Below are 23,228 nucleotides of genomic sequence, written 5' to 3' on the forward strand. Positions count from 1 at the left end.
TACACAGCGACCACAGCGTAGGTAGTAGGTACGAATATGTATGTATTTTACCTATATAAATATTTATACTGGGGAAACTTCATACAACCCACATAGCCAGTATCTCGACGCTATGGTCGGTAGGGTAAAAAGTACTTCCTTGCATTATCGCTTACAATTTTTTCCATTTTGCTTATACTTATTGCAAACGTAAACATATAAAAGGCAAGCAAACAACGATCTTCTTACAGCACATTGAATGTAATAGTTATTACGGATGCAGGATACTCGCCGATGCCTACATACTAATACCTTCCCACTGAGCCACCTGCATTTTACACTGCCTAGATATCGATTGCCGACCGATTATTCCGACCCCAATCCCTATTCTTATCCCCGTCCCTATCTCTATCTTTGTCCCCGTCCCCGTCCCCGTCCCCGTCCCGTCCCTGTCCCCGTCCCTCCCCTATCCCTATCCCCGTCCCCGCCCCTATTTTTATCCCTATCCCTATCCCTATCCCTATCCCTATCCCTATCCCTATCCCTATCCCTATCCCTATCCCTATCCCTATCCCTATCCCTATCCCTATCCCTATCCCTATCCCTATCCCTATCCCTATCCCTATCCCTATCCCTATCCCTATCCCTATCCCTATCCCTATCCCTATCCCTATCCCTATCCCTATCCCTATCCCTATCCCTATCCCTATCCCTATCCCTATCCCTATCCCTATCCCTATCCCTATCCCTATCCCTATCCCTATCCCTATCCCTATCCCTAACCCTATCCCTATCCCTATCCCTATCCCTATCCCTATCCCTATCCCTATCCCTATCCCTATCCCTATCCCTATCCCTATCCCTATCCCTACCCTACCCTATCCCTATCCCTATCCCTATCCCTATCCCTATCCCTATCCCTATCCCTATCCCTATCCCTATCCCTATCCCTATCCCTATCCCTATCCCTATCCCTATCCCTATCCCTATCCCTATCCCTATCCCTATCCCTATCCCTATCCCTATCCCTATCCCTATCCCTATCCCTATCCCGATCCCGATCCCGATCCCATCCAGATCCCTATCCCTATCCCTATCCCTATCCCTATCCCTATCCCTATCCCTATCCCTATCCCTATCCCTATCCCTATCCCTATCCCTATCCCTATCCCTATCCCTATCCCTATCCCTATCCCTATCCCTATCCCTATCCCTATCCCTATCCCTATCCCTATCCCTATCCCTATCCCTATCCCTATCCCTATCCCTATCCCCACCCCTACCCCCACCCCCACCCCTACTCCTACCCCTACCCCTACCCCTATCCCTATCCCTATCCCTATCCCTATCCCTATCCCTATCCCTATCCCTATCCCTATCCCTATCCCTATCCCTATCCCTATCCCTATCCCTATCCCTATCCCTATCCCTATCCCTATCCCTATCCCTATCCCTATCCCTATCCCTATCCCTATCCCTATCCCTATCCCTATCCCTATCCCTATCCCAATCCCAATCCCAACCCCAATCCCAATCCCTATCCCTATCCCTATCCCTAACCCTATCCCGTTCCTGTCCGTGTCCCTGACCCTGTCCCTGTCCCTGTCCCTGGCCCTGTCCCTGTCCTTGCCCCTGTCAAATTATCATGCTAGGAGGTGAACTTTGAAAATCCTTTCTTAGTGCTCCTCTAAGGGTGAAGCGCTGGTGGCCTAGCGGTAAGAGCGTGCGACTTACGATCCGGAGGTCGCGGGTTCGAACCCCGGCTCGTACCAATGAGTTTTTCGAAACTTATGTGCGAAATGTCATTTGATATTTGCCAGTCGCTATTCGGTAAAGGAAAACATCGTGAGGAAACCGGACTAATTCCAATAAGGCCTAGTTACCCGTCGGGTTGGAAGGTCAGATGGCAGTCGCTTTCGTAAAAACTAGTGCCTACGCCAAATCTTGGGATTAGTTGTCAAAGCGGACCCCAGGCTCCCATGAGCCGTGGCAAATGCCGGGATAACGCAAGGAGGATGATGAGTGCTCCTCTAAGGAACTTTCGTGTCAATTGGAAATCTCTTGAACCAGAAGTAAAGATAAAAACTAAAGCTATACTTATGGCTATTTTGGATATTTTAACCCCATTGCCCAACAACAGGGGAGAAAATTTCTTTTCCACCTCATTAGATTTTAAAATCGTTGTATTTATCGTGATCAGCGCCCCGATAAACCATAAAAACGATACCCATTGACTTTACCCCCTTTGCACCCCTTTAGGGGTCAAATTTTCAAAAACCCTAAACATGTATTTAGTCATATGTCTTTAGGAATCCTCCTGTGAAGTTTCGAATAAAATAGTCAAACTAATCTTGTTTCCCCATACAAACTTTGAACCCTCATTTCACCCTTTTAAGAGGAGAATTTTGAAAAATCCTTCCTTAGTGCTCCTCTACACTATATAAGGAACCTACGTGCCAAATTTGAAATCTCTAGGACCAGCGGTTTCGGCTGTGTGTTGATATATCAATCAGTCAGTCAATATCTTCTGTTATATATTTAAACCCCATTGCACCACAACAGGGGGAAGGTATTTCACTTCCGCCTCGTTAGATTTTAAAAACGTTGTATTTATCGTGATCAGTGACCCGATAAACCATAAAAACGATACCCATAATGATTTTTTGACTTTATCACCCCCTTTTCACCCTTTTAGGGGTTAAATTTTCAAAAGACCTGAAACACGTATTCAGTCATATGTCTTAAGGAATCTTCCTGTGAAGTTTCGAATAAAATAGTCAAACTAATCTTGTTTCCCCATACAAACTTTGAACCCCCATTTGACCCCCTTAGGAGGTGAATTTTGGAAAATCCTTTCTTAGTGCTCCTCTACGCCATATAAGGAACTTACGTGCCAAATTTGAAATCTCTAGGACCAGCGGTTTCGGCTGTGTGTTGATATGTCAGTCAGTCAGTCAATATCTTCTTTTATATTTTTTTTTTATATTTAAACCCCATTGCACCACAACAGGTATTTCACTCCCGCCTCGTTAGATTTTAAAAACGTTGTATTTATCGTGATCAGCGACCCGATAAACCATAAAAACGATACCCATATTGATTTTTCGACTTTATCACCCCCTTTTCACCCTTTTAGGGGTTAAATTTTCAAAAAACCTGAAACACGTATTCAGTCATATGTCTTAAGGAATCCTCCTGTGAAGTTTCGAATAAAATAGTCAAACTAATCTTGTTTCCCCATACAAACTTTGAACCCCCATTTGACCCCCTTAGGAGGTGAATTTTGAAAAATCCTTTCTTAGTGCTCCTCTACACTATATAAGGAACCTATGTGCCAAATTTGAAATCTGTAGGACCAGCGGTTTCGGCTGTGCGTTGATATGTCAGTCAGTCAGCTTCTTCTTTTATATATTTAGATTTTAATTCAAATAAGGGCCAGTTGCATCAACCCAACATCAACCACATTTGACAGACACATCATCGTCACGCAGCAGACGTCTGTAGAATTTCCCATAAAATAAAATTTAACGAACGCTTTAACGGTGACAGAAGATTTGGTGCAACCGATCCTAATTTAAAAAAAAAAGCAGACCATTTATTTAACTGTACGGAGGACGTTGGGAAGGATGTGAATCAAACAAACATTAGGCTCTAACTGAACTGTATTGGGTACAAGGCATGGTTATATAGAGTACATAAGGTTGAGTATACAATGAATATATGTCTTACCACTACACCTCCCATGGGGAAGGGAAAAAAAAAAGAAATACAATTCCTTTTTTTTTTATACGAGTCTTAGATTTAATTACTTAATTACCTAGTAAAGTTATTTTGACATTAATGTATTCTTTCTTAGTTACAATTGGTCACGGTACATTTTTGTACGATTTTTGTGTATGACATCAAGTCTTCCATCTTTCGTTATTTGAACATTAGGAGAGATATCTTTTACTACTTTAAATGGTCCGGAATACAGCGCATCCAATTTTGTCCCTGTTTCATTTTTTACTAGTACTAAATCACCTGTTTTATATGTTATAGGATTTACATATGAATCATACTTTGTCTTTCTTATATTCTTACTTAAAAGTAAATTTTCTCGTGCTTCGCTTTGTGACAATTGCAAACGGTATTTTAATTCGCAGGGATAATTGTCAAAATTGTAAAGGGGCTCAACGTTTGATGTAATGTTACTAGGAAGTGAGCATATTTTTCCAAAAACTAATTCGTAAGGGGTAAACTTCGTTTCAGAGTGTACTGCCGTATTATAGGCAAAACACCAGAAGGGCAGCCACTGGCTCCAAGTTTCTGGGTGATTTTCGGTTTGTATCCGGAGAAAAGACTTCAAATGTTTATGTGTTACCTCAAGTGCGCCAATTGACTGGTGGTGGTATGCTGTCGAGGACAACTTCTTAATCTCTAGCAACTTACATGTTTCTTGGAATATAGTCGACATGAATTCTTGACCTCTGTCTGTGGCTATTTCCTTTGGTACACCGTATCTAAGAATAAAATTACAAACTAGGGCTTTTGCAACTTCTGTCGCCTGTTTTGTGTATAATGGAATTGCCTCAATATATTTCGTCAGTTCACATTGCAGTGTTAGTATGTATGAGTACCTATTATCGTCTGTTTCTAACGGTCCCACTAAATCGAGGTAAACCTTTTGAAAAGATGTTTCAGCTGTAGTAGTCAGTGACATAGGTTCTTTTACTGGCAAGGAATACTTATTACGTTGGCATTGATCGCATTTTGCTACGAATTTTTTTACGTCGTTATCAATGCCGGGCCAGTAGTAATATTTTTTGATCTTATTAATCATTCTCTTTACACCCGCGTGTCCACTGCTGGGCAAAAGGTGGAAGTCATTGATAATGACACGTTGGTCATCTTTATCAAATACCTTTGTTACATTATTTAGAACACATAGCCTAAGCCCTGAATTATGTTCAGTTTTGGTCATTTCCTCTGCCAGTTTTTTAATAAAAATATCGTTGTCATTATTTTTAACTATACACAATTGACTTATGTTTTCTTTCATACACATTTCATTTAATTCCTTCACAAACTCCGCTCGCGTTATTAGCGGTAATGAGTTGTAGTGCTTTATGTAAATGGTTTGTTTATGGCGAACATAACATAATGTTTTACTTTCATTGGTAATTATACCTTTTTTCCTCATATTTTCTATGCCTATAGCGTCACTGAAAACTAACTCTACCGATTGTTTTGGCTTAAAATGAGTACTTACTACTTTTTGATTCGTGCTATCAGACCTAACATTAGCGTGCACTATATCTGACGGTGGACACATATTTGCCAACTTACGTGCCTGTGCCCTTGTCATGACGTGAATGTCATGAAATTCTTTTAATTGTTCGGATGTTACAGTAATACGAGACAACGCGTCCGCAGCCGCATTATTTGTGCCCTTTACATATTCAACTTCGAAGTCATATTCTTCTAAAACCATTCTGAATTTCATTAATCTACTAGATGGGTCTCTTAGATTAAACAGATAGATTAACGGTTTATGGTCTGTTTTTATTTTGAAAGCTCGTCCGTACAAATATGGACGGAAGTGTTTGATTGCCCATACTATAGCCAAAAGCTCTTTTTCTATAACCGGATAATTTTTTCTGCTGGATTTAAAGTCCTACTTGCAAAAGCTACTGGTCGTCCATTTTTGTTCGACAATATAGCACCGATCGCTTTATTAGACGCATCGGTTTGCACTATAAACTGATTTTCTTCTGTTAAATTTGGATAATCAAGAACTGGTGGAGTTACTATATGTTCTTTCAATGAATCAAATGATTTCTGGCAATCGTTATCCCAAATAAATGGTGTATTTTTCTTACACAAAGCATTCAAAGGCTGCGCTATGGCTGCAAAATTATAAACAAATTTCCTGTAGTAGTTAGTGAAAGCTACAAATCTCTTAACCTCTTCTGTATTTTGTGGGCGCGGATAATTTTTCACCACATTTATTTTTTCTGGATCTGGTAATATTCCTTCGTTTGAAATGACGTGACCTAAGTAAAGTATTTTCTTTTTTAGAAAATCGCATTTTACTGGATTCAATTTTAATTTAACCTCCCGCAATCTTTCGAATACACTCTGCAAATTTTTGTTATGACTTTCTAAATTTCTACCAAATATAATTAAGTCATCGAGGTAAATTAAGCATTTTTCATAATTTAGTCCAGCTAAGGCGATATTCATCATACGCGAGAAGGAACTGGGGCTCGATTTTAATCCTTGTGGCATACGAGTCATTTGATATTCCCCTGAGGCGAATGCTGTTAACTTTCTACTATTTTTCTCAAGATCAACATTGTAGTAACCCTGATATAAATCTAAATGGGTGAAATATATGCTTCCAGATAATGATTCCAAGATTTCAGTAATATTCGGCAGTGGAAATTTGTCATCTTCAATAGTATTATTCAGTTTTCTATAGTCTACTACTAGACGCCACTGTTTTTTGCCGTTTTCGTCCAACTTCTTAGGGACTAATAATATTGGGCTAGACCATTCGCTTTTACTGGGTTCTATTATACCTTCTTCAAGCATTTTATCTAATTGACGCCTAACTTCTGCCCTTTGAGAAAATGGTAACCTATAAGGCTTTGTGAATATTGGCTGGGTATTTGGTTTCAAAGTAATGGAGTGTTTATATATGTCTGTGGTAGTTAGAGAGTCTCCAGGTAAATGGAAAATATCCGCATATTTTGCACATATACTCTCGATTGTCAATTGTTCTTCTTTATTGAGGTGGCTTAGCTTTAGTTTTTCAAATAAATGTTTAACTCTATCAGCATTTTTTGTTACGTTACCAAAAGCGCATAAATCGTAGCCATTAAGGTTATGAATCGTGGGTGTTATGCTTTCCAATGATATATCAGTGTCAGTAACATTTAATATTCTTATCGGTATCACTCCATTGACGGGTGTCGCAATTGAATTTGCTACGTATATGCCTTCTTGTATTGTGTCTGAACAAACTACACAATCCTCGTTAAATTCTGTTTCTACATAGTGTACTGATTCGCACCTTTTGGGAATATTTATTGCTGTATTACAGACTGTCGTTATAGGTATAGAAATAAATGTTTCAGCATTTATTTTTAATCTTAATTTATTATATTCGAAATCGATATTAGCTTTATACTTCCTTAAAAAGTCGCGACCTAATATGCCGTCCGATTCCACCGGCAATGTTCTGAATACGTGGAACTTATGTTGCACATCCCTGTCTCCCAATTTGAGAGTAAGGTAGACATATCCTATCGTTCCTGCCCTTCCACCGACTCCATTTATGACTATGCTCTCAGTGTGGATTGGAATTTTGTGTTTAGCTACATGTCTATATTTGATAGCAGACAACGATGCCCCAGAATCTGCTAGACAGGATACTGACGAAAGGTGTACGTAACAGTCGCTGTCAGTGGCTAAAATTGTATGTTCTGGTTTAGTCACGAAAAAACTGATTTGGGACTTCCGGTACGAGGTTTGCATCGTCTGAGTTATCATCCACCGGTTCGGTCATAATGTTAAGATCATGTTGAGGACGCGTTCCTTGATAGCGTTGAGTATACGTACCTCTGTTTGGGCGGGTCTGCAGATTCTGAGCTCGTGACGTAGATGGCTGTGGCTGTCGTCGCCATTCGCGACTTTGATTCGAATATTCGTAGCTGCGGCCTCTGGAACCGGAGGCAACCCTGTGGCCGCCCCCCCGGAATCCCCTGTATCCGTTCCTATTACCTCTGTCTGAATAGAAATAGGTATTTTTATACATACCCATTATTTCTCCCGATGTGACAGTTGTGCCCATTTCTTCGTCCTGAGCGCCTTGAATCGCATCCTTGAGGGAGGTATAATTCCTTGCTGAAATTATTGTGCTTAATCTACGGTTCCGTAAGCCGTCGGCAAATTGTTTGATTGCATATTTCTCATTAATTGGTTTCAAAATATCGTAACAAGTCGTGTTCCCATCGGCTTGCGTAACCGTAAGGTCAACAAATAAGTTTGTCAACTCCTTCCCGTAGTCTAAAACCGATAAATCATTTTGTCTAATTTTTTGCATCCTACTCTGGATAGCCGTGGCTGCCTTTTTTGGCAATAATTCTGCCCTCATGTCCAAAATCAAAGTTTGTACGGTGTCATATTTAGTCTTCATTTTAAGTTTGGCAGCCTGCGACAATCTACTCTTTAAAACGAAGTTTATTAAATTTTCTTACACCCAGAGTCAGTGAGAATTGAATCATAATATTCAATATTATCTATTAATTGCTTAGTAGCATTTTCTTCATCTGTCATGCATGGCAGAAGGCTCAAGGCCGTCTTTAAATCGAATGTCGACATGGTTATACTATTTATCTCGCTGGCTCCGTTCACTGGAATATCCTTACATAAATTTACTATCTCGTCATATAATGATATTATTTTCTCGTTAAATTTCTCCAAAACGGGTAAATCTTTCCCGCTTATAATCTCTGAAGTAATTTGAGCGTCAATATCTAATAAACTCGTAGTATATCGCTCATATATCGCGTGCGCTTCGTTACTTTTTTTTTGTAAGATTTGACCTGTCCTTCTGGATGGGCCTATTTTAATTAGGTACGTCCTTACGTCCCTCAACTCATTAAACAGTAATTCTAAGATACTTGCCATAAATATATGATCGATATAATACTAATCAATCGAACGTCTTTAATTGAAAGACATTTAACATTACAGTGCTATATATTCCCATCGGGGTGAGTTATAAGTAACTTTCTAATCTACTTACAGTTTCTATGTTGCACTTTCATATTTACCATTTAGCACTATCACTTCACTTTATGAAAATGGAATGCAATTAAGTTCACTTAACTCCCGGATCAAATTAAAGTTCATCAAACGTTGAGCACTCAATGAATCATTCGGTGACCATTTACGGACGCGCGGCAAACATCGGGCACGAGTGGTGTCGTATGGCGGCGGTGGCGCGTGCACTGTACCTACTTTCGTAATTGCAAGTTCAATGCTCCATCCCTATCAAAAGATGTAGACTTGTAAAATGTTTCAAATTTGAAATTTAGATTCCAACATTCTTATTCACTTCTTAGAATCACATTAATCACCGTATTATACCCCTGGCACTCTTGGATATAGTTTTGGCTGAACGCCGTCACTGCCTGCGGGGTCCGCTGGTGCACGGCGAAATACTGATCTCCGTAAGGTATTGCGATGAATTTCTCGCGTTATCCATCCCACGTGGCACTTCCGATACAGCTTGATAATGGAGTAGAGTAGACCCAAAATTATGGATAACACTATTATAGACAACAATATGTTACTTGTTGTAATGTGAAATTTAAGTTCTTCAACGGAAGCGTTGTTATTGCCTCCCGCGGCGTTCTGCACCACTATTGTTTCTTCGGACTTGGATTGCTGCTTTCCCATTTTGCTGGTATATTTATCGAATGCACACACACGTCTGTCACTTTAAGATCACAAAACTGAATTTGAATCATCGTTACTTCGTAAGTGATCTATGTATCCGCCTATAGATAGAGAACGGTCTCATATCCGTATTAGGCACGACGCGTGGATCCGAGAGGGTCGACAACCTGTCACAGTCGCCATGTACGGAGGACGTTGGGAAGGATGTGAATCAAACAAACATTAGGCTCTAACTGAACTGTATTGGGTACAAGGCATGGTTATATAGAGTACATAAGGTTGAGTATACAATGAATATATGTCTTACCACTACATAACATTGAAAATAACTGACAATGGCACTTCAAAGTTCCTACATTTTAACAAAATATAAAACATAGTTCTCAAAAAAGAAGGCATGCAGACATAACAGACGCAAAAATCGAATCCCCAGACAATTCGTAGCGCTGGTTTTCTGTAAATACCTAAATTTCAAGCGGTTTCACAAAGCTGTCGTCCTAGCCGAAATGAGAATACCTAATCAAAATACAAAGGTAGGCCACAAGAATTATATAGGGAGGCAGCAGTGGAGGAGATAAATTACAAGATTGCGTCGGATATAAGAGATTTAATTAAAATATTAAAGATTACATTTATAACTTAATCTAACGAGTTGTCCTAAGACCCGATGTTAGGTGTCAAAAAGGCTCAGAGTGAGCTTGCACTTCCGTTTTATTAACACAGTTGGACCAATTGCCCAATATCGAAGATGCGATGCGCGGGCGCGGGGTGACATCATGGTGACGTGCGGCGCATACGCAGGCGTGATGCAGTGTTGATGATGCGACGCTGTGACGTATCTCGATGACGTAGTCGTGACGTTGTGTAGTGAGCCAGGTGCGCGTCTAACACCTCCCTCTAAGTAGAGCAACTATTTGCTAGGTTTAGTGCAAATGTTGCGGCTTTCTGTAGTTCTAAGTCTTCTGCTTTATTTATGTTCACCTTTTTGGTAGCTCGATATCTTCTATAAACTATAAAAGCTGTTGCGCTTGCTCCGAGTAGTAAGATGAGGTATAATGGTATTGTAGTATGATAGAAACTTGGGGATAAGGTTTCGTTAATTTCGATCGGTTTCTCCATAGATAGCTTCTGTTCAATAATATCGAGGTTTCCCAAGTTTATGGAGCTCATTTTCAGGACAGTGTTGGAATCATCTTGTTTACTCTCCAGAGGTATTGACATTATTTTTAGTGGTTGCCCACGGATCTTGTTGTTTATATTTATTATGGTGAAATGTGGAGATCTTATAGAGCAATGTTGTGGTATGGTCGCGATGTAGCTTCCTTTTAATATAAGGTGTTGTTCTTGTTGACAGCTGGTTTTAACTTTGGTGGGAAGCGGAAAAGTTACGGCGTAATGTTGATCGTCCAGCTCTAGCAGAGCCTCCTTTGTCAGAGAGATAGGCGTGGTTACACACGTTTCATCTATCTCCTGAGAGTGAATAAGTTTCTGGATGCAGTCTTGTTCAGTGCGTATTTGATGGCTGAGCTTTTGTTCGCAGATATACCAATCGCCAGATTTAGGGCATTCTGCCTCCGTGTACACATATTCTACAGAGTTGGTTGCTATGAAAGGATATGGAGGGATAAGGATTCGCCCGTTTTTATTTGGCAAAGGACATAACTTATACAAATCGAATGAGCCTTGATAAATAATTGGTACTTTTAGGACAACGACTAATTCATTTCTTGAAAAATACGAACCTATATTAATAAAATTATAATATTCTCTTATATCTAAATCTAAAATATGATTTTTATCATAGATTTCGTGTAATGTTTTAATCATTTCTTTAAGTGCATTAATGCTTAAAATCGAGTGGTGCACGTTACCTAGTCTACTAAAAGCTAGTATGTTTTCTATACGTAATAACTCTAAATACAAGTCGTTGACATTTTCATTAATAATGCTGAACAATTGCGTTAAGTGTAGTGATTTGAATGATTTAATGGTACTGTTTTTCAAATTTAGTAGTTCGTTATTTAGAATCTGATGATTACTAGATAACGTAGATAAGATTTTCTTTTGTTCGAGGATCCAATTTTTACTTAAGCTTATGTGCTCATTAAAGTTTTTAGATATTTTTCCTTCGTTACTTTTGAGCATTTTAATAGCATGATCATACTTTATGGCATCATTATAATCTAAATTGCCACTTATACTTTTTATAACTGAACCTAATGGATTGATGAGCCCTCGACGAACCCTTTTGCTAGAAAAAGTACTCAACTGCGCCGAAGCCTTTTCAAGCTTAGCATACAAATATTTTATGTGAAATTTAAATAAATTAAAAGTATTATTTGTTAAGGAGTTACTTGCATTAGTGAGTTGGGCTCTAATTAAGTCAATGTTGTCGCGAAAATTGTCGAGATTGATATTTTGTAAAAATGTGTGAAAATGGGATACAACTTTAGTGGGTCCCATTTTGAATGGTACTAGTCCGGGTCCATTATCGTAGCTTTCAAGTCGGATCTCTTGAGCTAGGGCCAGGTTGATGCATGTCCACGTCAGTAACAGGGGCCTGTAACAATTGAGATTTACGTACTTTTTTTAATCGGGACTTTGGGACAAGGCCTCGCTTTTTTGAAGTGTATATATGAACAGGTAAGTTTTCTGTGACCTTGTCGTGAGTATATCTAGGGGCTAACTTTTGTCTATCCGCTGCAGGATGTCGTATATATATTTCTTGGTCGGGGGTGTAATCTATTATCGGGTCTCTATTTTTGTTTAATCTCTCCATGTTAGATTCTCTCTGGGTTAAGGAAGTGTCATGTACAAGATCGTATACAGTTTTCATTTTGTTTCGGTGGTCGTTGATGTAGTTTTGTATTAGCAGTTCCGTTGTGTCTATGTCTATCGGGTCTCTTGGGTCAAAATGTCCGGTAATTAAATCAAAGGGCCTACATTTTGTTAAACTGTGTATTGAACTGTTGTATGCTAGCAAAGCGTACGGAATTAAATGTTTAGAATGTTGGTCCCGGTTTTTTAACTTCAATATTCTTAAATGTTCTAGTATAGTCGAGTGGAATTTTTCTATTAATCCGTTTTCGTTTGGTGCGTTAGCTGCGATTTTATGGTGGTTTACTTTGTGAACTCTTAAGAATTCGGCTAGTAACTGGTTTGAGAACTCGGTGCCTTGGTCTGTTATTAAAGTCAAAGGTAAGCCATGGTGCGTACAATAGTTTAATAGAGCTTTAACTATACTGGGTGCAGTACCATCTGGTAATCGATATGCTTGGGCATATTTGGTAAAAGAGTCTATAATTGTCAAATATTTAATATTTTCAACAGTCAAAGTGTCAGCGTGAATGATTTCGAAAGGTTTGCTTGCAGGTGGCACTACCTGGAATTGTGGATGAATTGGATTACGTTCGTATTTTGCTTGTCCGCAAACAATACACTCATTTATGTACTTGGAAATGCTCTCGCGCATTTTCGGCCAGAAGTATTTATGTGATAATGCTAAGTATGACTCATTTATACCACGGTGGTTTGTTTTACCTTCGTGGTAGTTCCGGATAATTTCTTGTTGTCTTTCGTAACTGTTAATGTTTTCGATTTCTGATTTTACTAATATTAATTTCATGGATGAATTTTTAAAGGTTTTTGAATTATAGGGACTATAGCGTACATTTTTTCTAAAGGTTGGACTAATATTGCGGTGCGGTGTTTGGGGTTTACATGTTTTTTAATTGAGGTGACTAATTCTTGTTCTAAATTCCCTTCATAGATTTCGATATATGTTTTCGAATGTGTCTCAAATGGTTTTGTAACAGTATCGGATATACGTGGTTTACGGTCAAGAATACGGATGACTATTTGCTTCGTAAATTTATTTAGTGGTTCATCGGAAATTGGAATTTCTAAGATGGGGCTCTCATCACTTGTGTGGTTTGTCTCAGTTGATCTGCTTCCTAGTTCATGGACATTAGGTATTTCGGGTGAATTTGGTATAATGGAGCTAACTTCATTATGTATCTCTATACGTGATAAGGCGTCCGCGTTTGTATTTGACTTGCCTTTTTTATATATTACGGTAAAATCATATTCTGAGAGTTGTAAACTCCATCGGGTTATTCTTGCATTCGGTTCTTTCAGATTCATCATCCATTGCAAAGGTTTGTGATCTGTTACTATTTTGAACTTACGGCCAAATAGATATGGGCGAAAATAGCGGGTTGCATATACTATTGCTAACAATTCCCGTTCGATTGTGCTATAATTTTGTTCGCTTCTATTTAATGTGCGTGATGCATATGAAATAGGTTTATCCGAACCTAAAGGTCCCTGAGATAATACGGCACCAATCGCAACGTTAGAAGCATCACTTCTAAGAATAAATTCCTTTGAAAAATCCGGGTATATCAAAATAGGATCGTTCATGAGTAAAGTTTTACATTTTTCAAAGCACTCTATGTATTTCTGATTAATATTTATACCTACACCTTTCTTCAAGCATTGTGTCAAGGGTTTCGTTATGCGAGCGAAATCTGGTATGAATTTCCTGTAATAGCCAAGTAAACCTAGAAACTGTTTAATTTGTTTCGTTGTTTGTGGTAAGGGGTATTTTTCAATTGCTGAGATTTTGTCAGGGTTCGGTTTAACACCGTTGGGGGTAATGATGTGTCCTAGATACGGGGTTTCCTGTTTCATAAATTCGGATTTATCCATTTGAATTTTGAAATTAGATTCGCGTAATCTTTGAAATATTTTTTCTAGATTGTTAATATGCTCTTGGAGGGAAGTGGAAAAGACTAAAATGTCGTCCAGGTAAACTAGACATATGGAATTTTGTAGGCCTTGTAGAACATTGTCCATTACGCGCTGGAATGTTGATGGAGCGTTTTTTGTTCCCATTGGCATTCTAAGAAATTCATAGTGCCCGTTTTCTACATTAAAACCGGTTTTGTGAATGTCTTCAGGGTGCATCTCTACTTGGTAAAACCCACTGGCTAAATCTAAAGTTGAAAAGTATTGGCATTTACCCAATTTGTCCAATATATCGTTTATGTTGGGGATAGGATATTTGTCGTCTATAGTTTTGGCGTTTAGTTTCCGAAAATCCACAACTAATCTCCATTTAATTTTACCAGAAGCGTCTGTTTTTTTCGGAACGACCCAGATGGGTGCACTCCAGGCTGATGTCGATGGTCGAATTATTCCCTGTTCTAACATTTTTGCAATTTGAGATTTAACTTCCTGCCTATGGATTTGTGGGTATCTATATGTCTTCGCATAAATAGGTATTTCATCGGTTGTTTTTATTCTGTGCTTTATCTGATTAGTAAACGTGAGTGGTTCATCTTCAACATAAAAAACGTCGGCATATTTAGTGCAAAGTCGTTTTAAATTAGCTGTCTCTTCTGTATTTAAATGATCTGTGCGCAATCGGGAGAGTACATGGTCGACACGTGAGAATTGTTGTGAGTCACCGCTACGGTAGCACTCAGTCTCCGAATTGAATAACTCAACGCTAATCGGCTGAGTTAGCGTGAATATCATATCGCGTGAGAAATTATTGCAAATTTCGACTGTACTTATGTTATTGTTTGCAGTACTTATGCAATTACTTACGATGCAATTGCAATGTACCTGTTGTTCCACGAATATATCACCATTTGTTATGTTTACTGGTACTTCAATTAATTGTGACGAATTAGCCGGTATTATTGTTTCGAGTAAATTGACATTTCCGGATGTATACATATGTATAGGGTTGGTAGACAATGGGGTTATCAACTGACGGGTTCTGTAGCTTATATCAGCTTGCCACAAATCAAGTAAATCGGATCCAATAAGACCATCAAAATAATCATGAAATTTGTACACAAATAACTTCAATGGTTCGCCATTGTTAAGTTCCGGGAAAGAAGGTATTGTTACTGAGTATTTGTGGATAGTTGAAGCATGTACGTTGGTAACAATAAATGGATCGTATTGTAATGAGTATTGAGCGTAAAATTGTTTGACGGCTTTGGGGCTGAGGAAACTTTTATTTGCGCCCGTATCGATCAGTATTTTAAGAGGAGGGTTCCGTATCTGTATGTAAGGTAACTGTTGTTGATTTTGAATATTAATTTCTATCTTGGTGAGTTTTTCACAAGATCCTGGCAAAAAATCGAGTCATTTATACTATCGGAATGGGGGTCAAATTCTTGCGGTTGTTCTATTTCAAAATTTCCTGCCGATGGCAAAATTGTTCTGGGGGTTGACACTCATAGTTATTGTCATAGTCGTAGTCATAGTAAGATTGTAATTCGTGCATGTTCGTCTCGGCTGTATTGTTATTACGAGAGGGTTGATTCCAGTTGTTTCTAGTTGGGGCTAGAGTGCGAGCTACGGGGTGGCTTACACCGCTCATTGGTTGAGGATTATTTTGCTGCTGAACTTGTGTTCTCTGCGGAATCCTAAATCCTGTAGACATATTTGAGCGAGGTAACGCTCGGAGCATTTGCTGGGTCCTAGACGGGCCAGCTTGCTGTGGGTTAGTATTATTAGTGGAAGGTCTAAATTGATACGTGTTATTATTAGGTTGATGCTGCTGCTGCTGTTGCTGCTCATTTTGATACTGCGGCTGATTATAGTTAATTGGATAAGTATTAGCATTCGGTGAAAAGCTGTGTTTTTTGTTAGTAGGGTAAGATTTCTGCGCAATTTCGTAGTTTTTATTTTTATTTTGTAAATAAATGACGTTAAGTTCTTTTTGTGCAAATTCGAGGGCTTGTTCCATAGAGTCGGGTTTCATGCATCTCAATCGAGATCCAAGAGGTTCAGCTAGACCTCTCAGGTATGTTTCTAATGTGAGCTTTTTGTACAAATCTCTTTTTGCTGTTATAGTGGTTTCTATATTTTCGTGCAATTGGACATAAGTCACTATCGTACAAAGCATGTGCTGACATTTCTCGTAAAACACCTGTGGTGTGTCCCTACCTTGCGTCATCATAGATAAATCTGTATATAGTGCTGTTTCATCTCTGCGATCGGAAAAGTTATTTATTAAGGAATCTCTAATACCTGCCCAGGTGCTGGGAATTCCGTTATTTGTTAGGGTTCTCGCTGCGGAACCTGTGATTTTATTTAATAGCCCATTTAAGACTGACAAATTATTTAATTCATTTCCAGCCTCTGCTCTCACATACCTAGCAATTATCTGATCGCATATATTTATAAATCTAACTAAAACATTAGGGTTTCCATCAAATTCTGGAACAACCTTAAGGGCTTTAAAAATGTCATTAAAATCATTGTTTGCCATTTCGTCTTCTTCTATAATCCTATCTAAATTCCTAAATAAATCAATACGCTCGATGCGCCGAAGCCTACTATCTAAGTTCATAAATAAATCAATGTGCTCGATGCACTGAAATCTCTATCTCTAGAAAAGGCGGAAGATGGACGAAGAATTTCGGAAAAGGGGGAAATACACAGGAATGCAACCAAACCCTATGTGTACTCACCACCACATTTCACGTTTCCTTCTTCTCTAGAGGTATTCAAGCGCCAACTGTAGATAGATCTCCTCGTCTGTGCTGCTCGGTTCTTTGTAGAGGTAGAGTCGATATACACGTAGATTCGTGCTCTGGACGGGATATCGATGATAGATTTCGCGTACCGAATCGACTCGACTCACGACTGCGCCAATTATATAGGGAGGCAGCAGTGGAGGAGATAAATTACAAGATTGCGTCGGATATAAGAGATTTAATTAAAATATTAAAGATTACATTTATAACTTAATCTAACGAGTTGTCCTAAGACCCGATGTTAGGTGTCAAAAAGGCTCAGAGTGAGCTTGCACTTCCGTTTTATTAACACAGTTGGACCAATTGCCCAATATCGAAGATGCGATGCGCGGGCGCGGGGTGACATCATGGTGACGTGCGGCGCATACGCAGGCGTGATGCAGTGTTGATGATGCGACGCTGTGACGTATCTCGATGACGTAGTCGTGACGTTGTGTAGTGAGCCAGGTGCGCGTCTAACACAAGGGTTCTTTCGTTGACGCTATCAGACACCGATCGAAACGTAGTCTAGCTCTGTCGCGCCAATACGGAAGGTCGATAGAGCTACGATACTAAATAAATAAATATTGGGGACACCTTACACAGATCAACTTATAGCCCCAAACTAAACAAAGCTTGTACTATGGGCGCTAAGCGACGATATAGATGCTTAAATAGATAAATAGATAAATACATACTTATACACATAGAAAACATCAATGACTCAGGAACAAATATCTGTGCTCGTCACACAAATAAATGCCCTTACCGGGATTCGAACTCAGGACCGCGGCTTAGCAGGCAGCGTCACTAGCGACTGAGCCAGACCGGTCGTCTAATAATGATCCATACTAATATTATAAATGGGAAAGTGTGTGTATCTGTTTGTTTGTCCGTTTTTCACGGCAAAACGAAGCGACGAATTGACGTGATTTTTTAAGTGAAGATAGTTGAAGGGATGGAGAGTGATATAGGCTACTTTTTGTCTCTTTCTAACGCGAGCAAAGCCGCGGGCAAAAGCTAGTATTATCATAAGCGAAGCGTTTGTAAATTTAGCTACGTACAATGTTAGCGATCCAAACGCACAGCAACTCAGCCGCCCCGTCGCCCGTTCCTTGGATTTACCGATAAGTTTTTCTCAACGTGATCCGAATCTAGGCTATTCGTATTTGTGACGTCCGCGGATAATCACCAGCTATAGTACGAGCTCTAATTGGCGTCAGCATTCAAATAATATAATATAATACTCGCTCGTCAGCATTCAGTATTTCAGCAGTTCTCGAAAAGTTTGTACAAAAATTAAGGAAAAAGTTAAATTTGTTTTTTTAATTCCTTTTTTGTTACCAAGATTTATTTCATGAATTGAGATTTTAGTAAGTTTTATTTGATCATTAAGGTTCTCTAGTTTTTAATATCTCATCCACATGGAACCCGGTCATTAGTAAATGCAAGAAGAAAGTTTGGTATGTACTGCATACAGTACTGGGCAAAATTCTTCATACACCGACATAAAAAAATAAACTTTCTATCATAATTTCTCACCCTTAAACTTAACATCACAGTTGTGTTGAAAACTTTTGGATAATTTCATGGCGTACAACATACAGACAACAATATATCAATGATTGTACAATTATTGTTTTACACGGGTATAAATATAAATATTAGTACTTTTGGCTCTGGACAAATTTGATCATGCAGTAATTAAAATACGAATGAAATGCAATGTATTAGTGTGTATGGCTTTCATCTGCTTTAGATATGGCTGCTTGTCTCGGAGGAACATTTTCAGGTACAAACTGAAGGTATTTATCTAACCCAAGCTTTTTCCTGTGTGTAACAGCAAAGGCAAAGTGGGTATAATTCAGAATAACATTTGATATTTTCTTTGTTTTTCCAAAAACTTCCTTAAATTTTGACTAGGATTGATAACATAAGACTATGTCAGCCATTGAAGCTACTTAATCCTATGAATCACAACGAACGCATGAAATAGACATACTAGTATTTTCTTTCAGTCATCTTTTCATATATTATGTATATTCAGACGGGCGATGGCTGAAAGATAATACCAGTATGTATATCTCATGCGTTTGTTATGATTAATAGGAATGAATAGCTTGAATGGCTAACATAGTACATGAGACTATTTTTGGAAAAATAAAGAAAATATCAAAATGTCATTCTGAATTATACCCACTTTGCCTACTTCAGTAGACACACAGGAAAAAGCTTGGGTTAGATAAATACTTTCAGTTTCTAACATAAAATGTTCCTCCGAGACAATCAGCGATATCTAAAGCAGATGACAGCCATACACACTACTACATTGCATTTCATTCGTATTTTAATTACTGTATGATCAAATTCGTCCAGAGCCAAAAGTACTGATATTTATATTTATACTCATGTAAAAAAATAATTGTACGATCATTGATATGTTATTGTCTGTATGTTGTACGCCACGAAATTAGTTAAAAGTTTTCCAATACAACTGTGATGTTAAGTTTAAGGGTAAAGAAATTATGATAGAAAGTTTATTTTATATGTCGGTGTATGAAGAATTTTGTCCAGTACTGTACGTCCTAATTCTAAGATTAAGATCAGGTTTCTTTTACAATAGCTTACACACATTTTGGTCACAAACATAATCAGCTTTTTCTAAAAATCAAATAACAAATAACAACAGCAATGTAACTTCTTTGCGTGTGATAATATGACGCACATTGACGATGTTGCCAGATACGAGATCGTATATTTCGCGAGTTGTCTCAAGCGAATTCGCGCGATGTCGCTGGTCATATCTCGGGACATCGCACGACTTCGCAAGCCTTGTGACGCACACTGGCGATGTTGCCAATTATGTTTAGCGAATTTGGCGATATGCCTAGGGACATCGCATGACTTCGCTGGTCTTTTATGTCGCATATTGGCGATGTTAGATATATTTATCGTCGTGTCGACAGTTTTCAGTAGGTACATACGAGTATGGTCCTTTGGAGTTACGACATAGGCACATACTGAACCACTTCTCGCACCAGTGCGATAAAATAGCACTATGTGTACTGATAAATAAAGTTTGCAAGTCTGCACTCCTGAAAACCTATATATCGACATCCATGGCGAATTTTGTGGCAAAAGTTGTTGGATTCCGAAACTAGTCATATTTTTTTTTTAAATCCGCAGGTTAAACAACAACTTTGCCCTCTCTTTTAGGGTGCGCGCCTACGGGCGACAAAGTTGTTCGGCGACTTACGTATTTGTATGAAAAGTTGCGTCGCTTCGTTTCGTGAGCGCACTTTCATACTAGCTCATGGTCGCGACAAAAAAGTCTCCCATGAGCGCACCCTCTTAAACTAGACACTCTAGTCACTTTGAAAGGCAAGCATTCTTTTGTAGCAAATATTACAATGATTTCGATGACCAATACCTATTGTTGAAGTGCTTCAAAATACACAAACATCAGTACATCTCACTCATTGTTTACTCACATTAGATGACGATGTTTCAATAACCTCGGAAGGAAGTGGCTGCATCACGGAACAGTCTATTTGTATCTGCCATTTAACGTGGTCAATTGGTGATAAGTTTTATTGTGTGCCACATTACTTGGTAAAGGCCTCCGCTGTGTGGAGTTAGACAAAAATATACATAAAAACTATGTCTTGGTTTTCCGTTTTTTGTCTCTGTCTTTACATATTCAGGACAAAAAGTCAGATCCCAGAAGAGTTACTGTCTCCTCCTTACATATCGACAGAGAGCGGGATTGTGAAAGGGAGACTAGTGAAAGGTGTCGATTTTTCGTACATGTCTTATTTGGGAATACCTTACGCAGCGCCTCCCGTTGGAGAAAATCGATTTAAGGTTAGTATATAAACACGTCTATATACACGGTATAGCGTGAGGACGCCGAAAGATTTAAACCACGAATTTTTGAAGAGAAAAGAAAGCAAATATATATACGGCACTATAATATCTCAGTAATCGGACCAATTAGGTAATTAAAAGTTTCTCTGTAGTGTATGTACTTCTGCTAAAAATCAACCTAACCAAATTTTTATTAACAGTTATTGACGTACCTAAACTGGAAAGATTTCTGTAAATAATATGTTTAAATATCTTGTTTGTGATTTGTCATCTAGAGTCCTCTACCGCCAATGCCATGGAGTGGAGTGTACGTAGCGAACAGAACAGTCCAGTGCCCACAATGCGGGTACGGCGAAGAAGACTGTCTCGTCATCAACATCTTCACCCCCATCCCTGACAAACGACAGCGCCGCACACGCCCCCTACCGGTCCTCGTCTACATCCACGGAGGCGCCTTCATCAGAGGAACGGCCCCAACCTCAGGCATGGACTATCTACTCAAACACGACATAACTGTAGTCACTTTCAACTACAGAATAGGTGTTTTAGGCTTCCTATGCCTAGGCACTGAGGACGCACCCGGCAACGCTGGCTTGAAAGACCAAGTAGCAGCGTTGCAATGGATCCAAAGAAACATTATAAACTTCGGAGGGCATCCAAGACATGTTGTCATCTATGGCACGGATGCTGGAGCCGTTTCAGTAGACCTTTTAATCATGTCCAAGATGGGAGCCGGCTTGTTCAAAGGGGCGATTATAGAATCCGGATCCGCTACGTCACCGTGGTCAGTTGATGTCGATCCAATAGGAACGGCTACTAAACTAGCAGAAACATTGAACTTCTTCCCAAAGGATATAGACCACTTAGCCGAATTTTACAGGAACAAAATTGTCGACGACTTAACGAGCGTGAACGAGTTGTATTTTAATAGCTTAAATGATGGAACTGTTGGATTCTCACCGTGTATAGAAACAGCAAATGGTGCAAAACCTCATATTAGACAATTCCTGCAAGAGTCACCGTACGACATGCTAATAAAGGGGAAATATGAGTACGTACCCGTCTTGATAATTTTCTCATCGTTAGAAGGACTTTTCTTGAAGAGTACGCAGTATTATGAACAAGTTTTTAAGGAGAGGATGGAAACTGATTTCGAATATTTCCTGCCGGCCAATCTGGTTTTTGAAACTGAAGAAGATAAAAAGGTTTTAGCTGAAGCGATTAAGATATTTTATTACGGGAATAGGTCCATAGGCCCGGATACACTGGTCGAAAATTTGGAGTATTTTGGCGATAGTCATGTTTTGCATGGAATTTTGAAATCCGCAGAACAACATTATAAACGCATGCCTGTTTATTTGATGGAATTCTTTTATAAAGGCAGCCTGAAGAAGTACGATCGATTGTTTGAGAACATAACCGTGGCGGGACATAGTGCGGCATCGGAGCATGCTTTTGTTTCAGCGCCGATCACGAATTTGGAAGATATGCGAGCAGTGGAAACGTTTGCAGAGATATTGACGAACTTTGTGAAACTTGAGTGAGTATTCATACTTGCAAATTTTTTTTTGGCACTGAGTACAGTCAACCAATTGGAACCCTAGGCCACTGTAGGACTATGTCATAGTGACGTTATAAATTAGATTGTAAGAAATCTCTTACTGCTTGTCATTTTGACATGGTTGTAGAGTGGCCTAGGGTTTCAATTGGCTGACTGTACATAAGCTCACGACCGTATTCCAAAAGGGATAATCAGAACACATTAATTAGGCTTGACTGTATGTATGTAAATTCTAATACTTAATTATATTTCAGCCAACCAACGCCGCGCCTAACCTGCCTATTGCCCATCTCTTGGCCGCGAGTGGACAACTCACAAAAGATGCAGTACATGCGCTTTGACGGTAGCATCATGGTTGGCATCAGGCCTCACTGGAGAAGAAAGCAGTTCTGGGATAACGTGCTCAAGCTCTATAGGGGGCAGATTAACCCTGTAGAACCCTGTTGAAAAGTCGACTAGAGATTGTGTGGAAAGAGACGAGACACGATAGGACTCCTTACAATAGGCTATAAGTATTCCTTCTAGTCAGATCACCTTGCTTCTTTTTAGGGACTATCAAATTTTGAAAGATTTGCTAATATATAAAATTAATATGAAATCGAGTTGGATGAGGTCACGGTCAACTTAATGGAATTTATATATTTCTATCCAACTTATTAAATAGAAATTGGTTTTAATAACTACTGTCCATGTTTTTTTCTTATAATTATCAGATGCTTTATTTCGTGCATGTTATAAGATATTACAGAAATATTTTATTTTAAATACAGGAGTTCGCAATTCACGAATCTTCATATTTCGGACAGACTACAATAATTGTTAAATTTAAA

At 39.0% G+C, this 23,228-nt stretch overlaps 1 protein-coding gene across 1 annotated transcript; it reads left to right on the forward strand.

Annotated features, from left to right (window-relative positions):
- The first annotated feature begins 21,127 nt into the window (after window positions 1-21,127).
- LOC125232324 (esterase FE4-like) lies at window positions 21,128-22,870 on the forward strand. The gene is made up of 2 exons (XM_048137950.1): window positions 21,128-22,377; window positions 22,653-22,870. The coding sequence occupies exons 1-2, from the start codon at window positions 21,128-21,130 to the stop codon at window positions 22,843-22,845; spliced, it is 1,443 nt and encodes a 480-aa protein (XP_047993907.1). The 3' UTR covers window positions 22,846-22,870.
- Window positions 22,871-23,228: the final 358 nt, after the last annotated feature.

This window comes from Leguminivora glycinivorella, chromosome 13 (genome assembly GCF_023078275.1).
Source record: "Leguminivora glycinivorella isolate SPB_JAAS2020 chromosome 13, LegGlyc_1.1, whole genome shotgun sequence".
Lineage (NCBI taxonomy): Eukaryota > Metazoa > Arthropoda > Insecta > Lepidoptera > Tortricidae > Leguminivora > Leguminivora glycinivorella.